We start from the raw sequence: 12,431 nt of genomic DNA, 5'->3' as shown, positions 1-12,431 counted from the left end.
TGTGACATGTCAACCCGTTGTTGGGCGACGGGATGTGGAACGAGGTTATGCAAACCGCTTCTAAGCGCCAGCCGGTAAACAAGACTCCCGCGCAGTCGCGATGACGTCATGCTGCAGTAGTGAGCAGGAGTCACGTGAATTCTGTTTCCGCGAGTGACGTCACATACCTCCTCCCAGCCGTCGCTAAGGAACGATGCACTGTAAATCCTGTACTGACAGAGGACTTGTATACAGTGCAATAGGTAGAATTTGCAGTAACATGCTGTATGTGCGGTATGTACACTTGACGAAAGGCCAAGCATATTCATAAGAGACAAACCCACCTTCTCGTCAGAGAAGATTTACATAAGGACTATTACTGCAAAAGTTCAGCTGTAAAAAATCTCTGGTCTTGGGCCTCAAGGGGCCTGACGCCAAGAATAACTGATTGGCGGTAAACCGCCAGTTGTAAAGTAACTCTGACTTTGACTTTGACTTTGACTTTGAGCGGTAGTCGGACCAAAGGAGAACTGAGAACAGGTCAGAGCAGAAGAAACCAGCTCAACCAAGAACCAGAAGACGACTGACTAGTCAGCTGGCATCGGCTGCAAGACGCCATTTCTGAGTGACTGTAATTGCAATTGCAAACGACTTATCCAATAAATCGCTTCGTCTAATCCGGAACCGGTTATTTCTTGTCGCGTTACCAGGAGACGCGAGAGTACTCACTGATTGGAGAGCAGCAGTTCTCAATAAGTTTCGAAGCACCTGATGATGACCATATCGGTCGAAACACAGTGCGCCAGTGGTGTGAAAAAAAAAAGAAATTAAATTAAAAAAGTGAATTTTTAGATTTTAACATGTTTTCATGTAAGGCTGTGAGTTAGGTGTGAAAATGAAAGATGTTTCTTACACGAGCAGAAAAATATCTAGTAGTACACTAACTGAAGCTGCCGGTTCACGATGTTCTCTTAATGCACTTCTCAGTTCGGAAACTTTCCTCAGAAGACTGCAAGAAGTGTACGCACCACTTGGTACCGTAATCTCTAACGCAGACGCTTCTGAACGCGTATTTCCAGCATGACGCCTCTGTCGTCAGAACGACTGACGACTGAAGTGGATTTTCGGGTCCTTCCACGACGTCTATTGGAAAAGACATTTTCGATTCTTTACTTTCTGTAGCCTTCATGACTCGAATAACTTTGCGTCACACCTGCATAAAACTTGGCTCTAATTAAAGTCTTTATGGTTCAAGTCTATCGACTTTCTAGAACAGCGAGCTCTGTGTAAATACTCCGCCAGAAGAATTCAGTTAAGTGCACGACGCGCGGCGTCACGTCGCCAGGAACTGGGGGCTTCTCCCTCCACGTCACCACAAATCCAGTCACGTCCTGCCAACTTACATCATCCCTTGTATATTTTAAATGTGTTCCCCTTCCTCAGCATTGCATACTCTCCCTTCGGTTTCTTCATCCCCAATTCTTTATGTGCACGTCTCCCACGCAACATGGGGCCCAAACTTGTGATCCCATTATAAACCCCTCAAAGCAGCTCCTTCATATTGCAACCTGCACGCACTTCCATTGCAAGTTTACACAATTTACCTGAAAGTCTTTCCGTCAAAATCCGAAATACAAGCAGGCTACTGTAGCGGCAACGATCTATGCTAATATTCGGGAGGTATCTGCTTCCACTTCTGGCTGGCTGACTGAGATTTCTGTGATCTTCCTTAGTCCCTCCTGAAAGGCCGCGATAGCACCTTTGTTAGGTCAAGACCTATCCATCCATCTATCTATAGCTCTACAGCCATTTGTTGGGCCCTGGGCGCTTTCTCAGTTCCTTAATTTATACACAGTCGGTAGGACTCCTTGAACGGGGGATCAGCCCGTCGCAAGGCCGCGACCTACACACAGAACAACACAAACAGAATAAACGCACAGCCACAAATCAATGCCTCGAGGAGGATTCGAACCCACGATCCCAGCGTTCGAGTGGGCGGAGACGGTTCACGCCTCAGACCGCGCGGCCGCTGTAACTGGTTTAGGTCAAGAACGCCTTCCGAGTCCGCTGCATCAGTCAGCCGTTAATTGCCAAATACCTCAACGTTACAGCGTCCAGTCATTCACCGGTAGCAGACANTGTGCACGTCTCCCACGCAACATGGGGCCCAAACTTGTGATCCCATTATAAACCCCTCAAAGCAGCTCCTTCATATTGCAACCTGCACGCACTTCCATTGCAAGTTTACACAATTTACCTGAAAGTCTTTCCGTCAAAATCCGAAATACAAGCAGGCTACTGTAGCGGCAACGATCTATGCTAATATTCGGGAGGTATCTGCTTCCACTTCTGGCTGGCTGACTGAGATTTCTGTGATCTTCCTTAGTCCCTCCTGAAAGGCCGCGATAGCACCTTTGTTAGGTCAAGACCTATCCATCCATCTATCTATAGCTCTACAGCCATTTGTTGGGCCCTGGGCGCTTTCTCAGTTCCTTAATTTATACACAGTCGGTAGGACTCCTTGAACGGGGGATCAGCCCGTCGCAAGGCCGCGACCTACACACAGAACAACACAAACAGAATAAACGCACAGCCACAAATCAATGCCTCGAGGAGGATTCGAACCCACGATCCCAGCGTTCGAGTGGGCGGAGACGGTTCACGCCTCAGACCGCGCGGCCGCTGTAACTGGTTTAGGTCAAGAACGCCTTCCGAGTCCGCTGCATCAGTCAGCCGTTAATTGCCAAATACCTCAACGTTACAGCGTCCAGTCATTCACCGGTAGCAGACACGCCTAACCGAGTGACGTGTGTAGTGACGACCAGAAGGAGATTGCGTTAACACAGAGTTGCGTCTCGTTTGTCTTCACGTCCCGGCCGCTTTATCCCCCCGGTACCTATTCACTAGGAGGCTGGGAGAGCTCTAGAATTGGTCTGGACACTGGATAAGAGAAAATCTTATTGCACCAGCCGGAAATCGAACCCCGGTCTTCCTGCCCTTAGCCATACCGAATGAGATATCCCAGCTTCTATATAAATTCTATAGTTTAAACAAACTTAGAATGAGACGGCTATTATTTTGATGACAAAAATGACACATGGAAATGCTATTTGGAATGCATGGCGATCCGTAGGAACAGAAACCACATCAGAGTTTCCCTCTGGCGGGAGAGTTATCCACCGTAGTGACACGTACCGCCAACCCCTGCCCCTCCTGGTGGCAAGCAAAGCAAAATGATTGCCTTGTAACAAACAAGAGACGGTGCCCAAGCAGACCTTGCGTTACATCTTCTAAGCGAAACTGACTTTGTTCCTGATAATTATGAGTTGCTTGCACAAGGAAGGGGAAGCCTTTCGGTAAGTAGTCAGCAAGGCAATGGTTCGGCGTGGAAAAATTTGATGTTTGAAAATGAAATGAGGTGAAGTTCAAGCACTGTGAACATACCAGTTAAGATCTCAAACACTAAGATGATAGCGCTAATTTCTGTACTGAGATCCGTTGCCAGGATACGACTAGTGAAGACGCAGGGTCCTAGTGCGTGTACACCGGTGAACTGAAGAGTGTAAACCAGCGATAGCGCTGTGCTGACTGTCATTAAGAGAGACAGCGTAACCGAAGTGCCAGTAAATCCAATCATCCGAATTAGGACCCATTATTTTTGTCACGAAAAGTAAAAATAAAAGTGCCTGAAGATGTAAAATGGATTTGATGCGGCCTAGGGGAAGGCTTCTGCTTACAGCTTTCCACAGCACAGGGAGGGAATTCGTTTGTTGACGAAGCTTCTGCACACGAATAAAATGAAGATATGATTTCAAAATGGTGATCTCACTTAGGCTACGGAGCGCCAGTAGCTGAATCCCTGCACGCGTTGCAAGCAGTGGCGTGGTCCAGAGCTTTAGAAAGCGATTAGGGTCAGCAACTCGTTAGCGATTTCAGCAGTCAATAGCGCTGCGCTAACCCTTGAAAAGTATGAAAGTGAAGGCGTTGGAAAATATATAAACAGGATCTCGACACCGGAAATAAATTTGAAATTCGAAGTTCTGGGAAGAACAAACTGCCTACTTTCCTTTGGTAACACATGGAGTCATAGAAATGGGGGAAAAATTAAGCGTGATACAAAGACAACAACAGAAGGTGATCTCACAAGTTCTTAATGAAAATTAGGGGGGACACACAGCACACATAGGACAGACTGCAGGCGGGACGGACGGAAAGACACATCACATGAGTCTCCTTTTTATTATTACAAATATGGAGAGTAGGCTAAAACTACAAACAAGTAAACACATATGCAGAAGTGCAATGTGACCATTTGATACTAACCGACAAAACTTAGTAGTGGAGACCCACGGAAACCTTCTACGGGAGTGGAGCCAAGAAGTCGAGACATACAGAGAGCCAACAGACGCTTTGAAAACGTGGCGCAATTCAGATATTTCGGAACGACAGTAACAAATCAAAACTTGATTTAAGAAGAAATTAAGAGACCGAATTTGGNCACCCTGGCGCCCAAACCTACCCTGAGATACAAAAAGTAAACCAATCATCGTGGTAAGGTGGAGGAAACGGGAGTGACTAAAAAGAAGAGGAGCCAGCAGCAGCGGTGGCGGGAAGGACGCTACCGGAGGCGGGACGGTTGCAACTGGATTGATCTGACTCAGGATAGAGACCAGTGGAGGGCTCTTGAGAACATGGTAATGAGCCTTCGGGGCCCATAAAATGCTGGGAAGTTCTTGAACAGCCACACAACTGGTGTCTTCTCAAGAAGGGCTCGGCTCCGTGCAGTTAGTTAGTAGTTAGGTAATAGCAAATATGACCAGGTCTGTTTGCGTGCATCTAATTTGAAGCAGACCAGCTCTCTAGAGCGTGCTGTATTGGAGAAGCCAGGGCTTGGCACCCCAAGCAGTAACTAGTGCAACATCTTTGTCTGCCCCGTGTTCGGGTTGCATTAATTCAATTTCCGCACTGGGTTAATTCGCGGCCGTTTCGCTTGCAATGCTACCTTTAGACGTGCTTCAATGCGCAGCAAGTGGAGTCTAACAAACATTTCAATTCATTCCCTTCTCGCAGTCCTCAAAAACTTCTTGCGTCTTACTCAGTTTGTTTCGTTCTGTGCTTGAATCTGCACTGACTAACGAAAAGAGGCGAGCCCATTGATCAGGCAAAGGTAAAGTTAATTAGAGTGAAGGTAGTTCTTAAGGAGTACAATTTCATAGCAGGAAAATTCTAATTATTTTGATGTGTGAAAACTTGAGATATATTAACTCTTGTCGGAGAAATGCAATTATGCAAGCCGCTTCTGATGTAGGAAACTCTCATCCAAAAGAGCAGCAAACCCTCGCTAATCCGGAGTAAGCGGCCGGAGGTCATCTGGATTAGTGAAGCAAAAATGTATCCCTAAAAGACGAAAGAAAATTTGGACCGCGAATAAATGGAAAATATAAATATATACAAGTACATAGTGCTGATGAAAATAAACTAAAATATATCACTGTAGAGCCTTTATTCATAAAATTATAAAAAGGCAATACATTTGTTCATCGATAGAAGACTCAAAAGTTGTATTTCTTTCAGCGTGATAATGCAGGTCTGAAGAAACTGTCAAGTCTTGTCTGAACAGACAAGTGACTCATCTGCCTTCCTAAATGCTACGTTCTTTTTTAAGGTATGTACTCAAGTGTGAACAGCAATTCTCATTTTTCATGTTTCTACCCGGATTAGCAAGGGTTCACTGTATTATCCAGTAGAATTACACACGGGAAGTACATACATCTCTGGCTATACAGCTGTTGTGGGCCTTGGCTGCTTTTACAGTTTCTTAACATATACACAGTCGCTAGGACTCCTTGGACGGGGGATTAGCACGTCGCAAGGCCGCAACCTACACACAGAGAACAACACAAACGCAGAATAAACGCAGACATTCATGCCTCGAATGGGATTCGAACCCACGATCCCAGTGTTTGAGCGGCCGAAGACGGTTCATGCCTTAGACCGCGCGACCGGCCACTGTGATCGGCCTAACAAGATAAAGCCCTGGAGGCCCATAGGGTTGTGAGAAGACAAGGCTCCCACGTTTTCTAGACAATCGGCTCATATTTGGCGGTGAAGTTGTCAGCCTTACAAGCCGGCCGTCCTTTACCCCCAGGGAGATTCCTGGTACTGGGTCGACCCCAGGGGCCACAGTGCGGCTGGAAGGAACAGGTCAACCGAAAAATACCTTTAGGATTACGTGACTAAACTACTGAGCGTTCTAGCTTTGCGTTTATGTTCTGGAGAGTGGTAAAACAAAATTCAAATATATTTCCTTATTACTATTCATAACACTACAGGCTCAGCTCCAATCGAGATCTTTGAAAATGTTTATCAAATAATTAAATTCATTCCATGCATTCGATTGTTTTGCAGAAAGAAATGCCTGCGACAGGCAACCACGTAAAATAACGAAAATAAAAAGAAGAAACATTGCACATGTAAAACTGATAGTGACTAAGTTATGTTAAGACTGAACAGACCTGTTTACTGAATGAAGAACAGTGGAATTCACTTTATTTGTGGATTCCATAAATTTGGAAAATTTAGTAACTATCTCTGAGGCAATTCTAGAGACAAAAATGTTATTTTATTCCTCTGGGCTCATCTGCCGGGCCCGTATGTTTGGAGCTAGAATGGTGGTGCTCACTGGGCCACAGCTCTGTGACGGACAAACTCCTAACTCGTCATGTGAATACTGGAAAATGTGCATGGTTTTGTGTCTCACCGATCTAACTCAGAAGCGAAGGAACGTACCGTGACATGACGCCCGAAAGCCTGAATAGTGAAGTCGAACAGCTGTTTATTGATAGGCAACGGCTCTGTAAACACATTCCCACGGCAACGAATATGCAAGCAACAATCGAGTAACTTCCGTTGCTAGGCAACGGCTCTGTAAACACATATTTCCAACAACAGAGATGCTTTGTATTCAGCGTGATCGGTGTAAAGTGGCTATAACAGAAGAGTTCGGTTGAGACAACTGAGTCGAGATCCGGAGATTGTTATAAACCTGTTGCCAGGATACGACTAGTGAAGAGTGAGAAGAGTGTAACGCTGAGCTGTAAAGTGTGTAGGTGAGAGATAGCGCTGTATTGTCTCTAGTCCAGAGTTGTGTGAAGGTACAACAATGATACTGTCACGAATCTTTATATCTTATGCACATAACAGAACAATCATTAAGACATCATCATCGATGTCATCACCACTATCACGGCAATCTTGCTTTAATGTCTTTCTCAGGACTGAAACGTTATTGCATTCGCGTTTGAACAATGAGCTCTAGCATCCCCTGTTCCTATCTACATGAACACGTCAGTGGCGCGACTGCGTGACCGATCGACAGGCCACGCGATTTCGCTGTATCAACAAGTGTATGTTGTGCCGATTAGCGGGCGCCATTCTAATTATCCGACGCAACGGGGAAGGGTGATACTGGCCTATGTAAACAAGACTCGAAACGGCGCTCTTCATAATGTGGCACTCAAAATTCGCAGCGGAATTTCTCGTTAATCCAATTAACGATGAATCATAATTGTGGAGTACAGACACGCTGCTAGGTGAAGACCTCAAAACAAACAACGAGACAACGGCCGTTGCTATTCAACGGCGCGGTAGATACGCCTCTACAACAAAAAATGCACTTCTGGAAATGGGTTGCTTTCTGTGTGGTCCGTGCCGAGATGTTACAAGCAAGGGACAAAATCAGTTCAGTCGACGTAGCGAAGGCTGCTAGAAATGAGGGAAAATTTGCTGTACTGAACCTCGACTGACAGAGGCCCTGTATACATGTGTATTGTATACACATTTTAGCATAATGATAAATGGCTTACTAGTGCAGACAATGACTGAAAAAAGACAGACCCATCCTCTCGTCAGAGAGGGCGCCCCATAGTAATGAGACTGTAACTGTCAAACAGTAGTAAATATCTCGTCACCGCCCCAGATGGGCCTCAACACCAAGACTGACTGACTGACTGACTGACTGACTGACTGACTGACTGACTGACTGACTGACCGTCAGTCGCAATGTGACTTTGAATTGAATTCAGTCGAATTCTGCACAGGAGACACTTCTGCAGGGAAGGCTGTGAAGATAGGTCATGAGCGCTTGAAGGTTGGAGGTCGTTGCCAGGAAACGGCCGGTGAAGACACAGCAGGATGAAAAAGACTCGGCGGGTGCTGTGGTGAATTGTGGAGATTGGCGGTGGCGTTGTAGTTACTTGTAGCTTCGAGTGCATAAGTGTAAGTGTATAAGTGTTCAGTAAATCCATCTATTTACTAATCCAAGCACCGTCTGTAGCCACTCCTACACGTGACAATATAGTAAAGACATTTCTCACCAAAATTCTCGGAGACCATACACCTGTTTTGAGAGAGACGTCGGTAACGAGACGCTTATACCCGTAATTGTAATTTATTGGCACCAAAACGACATTATGGACCCATAACAGAAAAAGGAACTCCCGCCTTCCCGAACGTTCCGCTTTATCTTTTAAATTTCCTTTTTCAAATCTCGTATTTTCATTTCCGGTATAAATTTGTTATGGGTTAAATCTGACTTGTAGAGTTACGCGCGTGACTGAATGCGTCGCGTTGTGAGGATTCTCTGCCTTAACAATTGGGGCACCCTCCATCTCATTCTCGAACTAGCGTCCCCTGCCTAATGGCTAGGCTCTCGTGTTTCGAGGCGCACCCTTGCCCATCGTGTTCTGAAGTGTCAGGCTGGGAGAGAGAAAATATCGAACCTTCGTCCCCTTCCTGCGGCACTCCTTGCTGCGTCGCATGAAAATGTATTCATAGTGCTCAAACATGTTCACTTGGGCTGCAAGAAACACACCATCACACATGTACAGAGGTTGAGACGCATGCATCGGTCACTTGTTATTTATATCTAAAATACTGAGGCATCTAGACCCGTAGCTTGGCAACGACCACGAAATAAGCAATACAAGAGCGGTTGCTAAGTAACGGCTCCGCGAACAAGCATGTTTCTACGGCAACAGAGGAGCGATGTTCTCTATGCAGTTCATGACAAGATGTTATAAACAGTGCAAGGGAAGACAGTAATAAGCATACACAACAAAAGTAAACGGCATGAATGATACTGAAACAGCCGCCAAAAAGACAAGACGGAAATGTCCTACGAAAGAAATTGACACCAAAAACGACGTGCCTCAGGGCACAGAAGACAAATTGTACAGTGCAGTGGTGTCCCCAGTAATAAGTGTTTCCTGATGACGGTCCATGTGTGGCCGAAACATGCAGCAAGGAATGAATGTATATATAGTTAATGACATTTAAAATATTTAGCTAACACTGTCAGTGTATTTTATAAAAGTTTAACTTTGTTGCGCTACAGGCGGAATACGATCTAAAAATGTTATAAACAGAGTCAGTTGCAGTTAGTGGAGGTGAGTTGAGTTCGTTGGTGTGTAAGTTTGAGTACTGCTGCAGTTCAGTTGTTGTGGGTTGTTGCTGTTTGAAGCTCGTAACTGGGGACGGGGGCAAATAAGGAACCCAGAGTAAGGGGAACGTCCGCAGTTAGAAGCCGTTACCAAACAACGGCAGTGAAGACCGTGGAGTGTATCAAATCCAGTCATCATTCCAAACCCCGTCTATAGTCACTCTAAAACCGTGAGAACACATAATGTGCACCCACCTCGCACAAGATACAAGTATAGGGAGATTATACAGGACAAGAATTCACAGATCACAGAGCGATCTTGGTTGGAAAGTCTTAGAAGCAATTCTATCCAGAGATGTTATGAAACAACTAGGAGAAAGAAAGAAAGAAAGAAAGAATGAATGAAGAAGAGAGGAATATCAGGGTGGAAAGAATGTGTACAGGGAACTACTGGAGAAAGGAAAGGAGAAGTGTCTGAGAAATCTGCAGCTAAATAACGAAGAAAATCCAGGCAGCTATAAAGCACGTTGCGTAGCAATGCACAGTGATTTATAGGGAAAGTTGAGACGGCTGCACAAACAGCATGCAGTGGGATATACATGGAGCTTGTAACATGAAGCCAAGAAGAAACAGAAAGAAGATTTACAACTGAACACCATCCACAGAAGAAGCTGGGCTACTAGTTTCAGAAACTTGTGGGTACGCCATACTGAAGAGGATACGATAGCAATTTCTTTCAGCGTAGTTCGCGTTTCTACAATATCCAACTCGAAGAACTATAAACTATTATAAAGAATGCTGTCACGTGATGAGGTATGACTATACACGGAGTTTGGAATGGTAATCGGATATAACGAACTGCTTGATAGAGACCGTGACTATATTGTAACGGATTTGCTCAGAGCGTTTCTAGGCAACCGCTCCGTAAACATGGTGAACCTGTAACAATGGAAGTTGTGTCTCAGTGGACGAATGTTACTACGCAACAGCGTGCCAATGAAGACGTTGGGTAGGAATCACGAGACTTGTTCTCTGTGTGGTCTTCCTTATGCAACAATAGAAGTGTGTTCCAGAGACAACATATGCTGACTAAAGTTGATGACGCTTTACTTCAGTCCCTCCACATAAATCCGGATCACTGTTCTATAAGACACCACGATTTATTTTCCAGTGTTACACGCCCCATAATTATTCCGCACAATTCCACGAATAATCAGCCCACGATGCTGCATCTTAATATTGACAGAACCAACTGCTTCAGTTCACAACTGCTCCAGAGACGCCTGAAAGTAATTGGTTTCATGCTCCAAATTCGTTAGTGTTTCATAGGAAGCACTTTTTGTTCCTTGCCTTTGAACAGCGCTCTCTGGAATCTGAACAGCCCTTAAAAAGAGATACTTCATCCTTCGCTTGGTTTTAATATGGAACGAACCAGATTTTGTTACAAAAACGCACAGAATGTTATCACTGGTTTTATTCTGTTTCGAGCTGTAATGAGTGACGCCATGTGATACATATGCAATGGCTCTCGACTTCAAAACAAAGACAGAACACTGTGCAAAACTGACAGTAACATCGGGGCGTGTGACCAGGAATGTTGCCTGTGGCGGAAGGCAGAGGGTTCCCCTGACAAGTTGACGGCGGATAAATAAAATGATTGAAGAGGTTATGTTGGCAGAGAATTGAGTGCCACAGTAACAACTTACCGCCCTTTGTAGTCGGGTATATGTTGAACTTGGAGTCCTGGACCCAAGATGTGACAGTGATGTATTCCCGGACGAAACTCGGTATTGTACACTTGAGCACAGCCGTGTTCCCCCGGATCACGTTTCTGTTGTAGTACACTTGCAGCTCGTAGTACTGCAGGACAACTGCGGAGCAGAAACAAAGACCTGTGCGTGAATGACGTAACAAATTGCTTATACGGTATGTCTTCATGGCAACGTAACTTCTGTGGGACAAGATGGAATAACCTATGGTTGAGGTAAACTCGTAGGGAGGATAACATTAAGAAAGGTAAAAGGGGTCAGGATATAATTTAGGCAACGGCCGAGGAAAGAAACTGTTCTTCTACCGCAGCCCCCCCCCTCAAAAAAAAAAGGTGTACGGAGTTGAACCGAAATGTAATGTAGTGTGATATTCCCTCACATGACTGCCTGAATGGCAGGGCAAAGCAAATGGTGGCGGAGTTGTGTATACGTTTTTCAGGCTCCATGGCGCAGAGTCGTCCGCGAAAAACTTATTGTTGCTTAGCCTGCCAAGAAACTGCATGCGCTTGGGAACTGGACGCTCAGTGCCGCACGTTCTGGAGCCTGCCGTGTGACTGCCGTTACTTGTCTGAAGCACAACTCGGTACTAAGCTCCCATCTACTTCTAGACGTAACAACGCCTCTTCCTCCCTTGACTTTTCCACACCAGAGATCTGTAAGCATTTCTCTCATGCACGCCGAACTCACAGGCGTTATGCTGTTGGACACGTGACCCGTTTCCCTTCCTGTGAACGCGCTCTTTATGCACCCACATTTTTATGTCCGCAACTCTCGCCCCATTTTATTTTATGTCAGTTCCATTTTCTTCCTCAGAACAGTCGTCAAATACTTTCGCATACAGGCGCATGTCCGACATACTTACTTCACATATACTTGATTTCTACTCTTGCGATAGCACAGAGATGATATTATGTTATGTATATCCGTTGCTAGGCAACGACCTATACAACGGTCATTACTAGGCAGAAAAGTAGAAAAGTTAGGAGTCAGTGATTTTAGTGGAGAGGAGTGAGTTGGTTGGTGCGTTAGAGAACCTCTGCAGTTCAGTCGTTGTAAGCTGCTGTCTTGAGAAGCTGGTAGCTGAGCCACGGCAATAGTTTGGGAACCCTGAGGAAGGGGAAGGTCCGCCGTAGAAAGCCGCTATCAAGCAACGGCCAGTGAAGACGTGACTGTGGACAGTAGCACGTGTGCGCCTATGTATGTATAACAATTGTAGCTACGCGCTGTATCGAAGGGTCCAATAA

The 12,431-nt window shown here is 45.4% G+C and overlaps 1 protein-coding gene across 1 annotated transcript in view; it reads right to left on the bottom strand.

The window, feature by feature from the left end:
* Window positions 1-11,941, bottom strand: part of LOC111869208 (Down syndrome cell adhesion molecule-like protein Dscam2) — a 56,951-nt gene extending 45,010 nt beyond the window's left edge. The window contains exons 1-2 of the mRNA XM_033753375.1: window positions 11,875-11,941; window positions 11,125-11,289 (exon numbers count right to left, since the gene is read on the bottom strand). Coding sequence (XP_033609266.1) covers window positions 11,125-11,289; window positions 11,875-11,941 — 232 coding nt within the window. The remainder of the gene's footprint in view (window positions 1-11,124; window positions 11,290-11,874) is intronic.
* Between the last annotated feature and the right edge of the window lie 490 nt (window positions 11,942-12,431).

Source organism: Cryptotermes secundus, unplaced genomic scaffold (genome assembly GCF_002891405.2).
Source record: "Cryptotermes secundus unplaced genomic scaffold, Csec_1.0 scaffold552, whole genome shotgun sequence".
Taxonomy (NCBI): Eukaryota; Metazoa; Arthropoda; class Insecta; order Blattodea; family Kalotermitidae; genus Cryptotermes; species Cryptotermes secundus.
The sequence above is the reverse complement of the archived record's forward strand: the minus strand, read 5'-3'. Positions and strand labels throughout refer to the sequence as shown.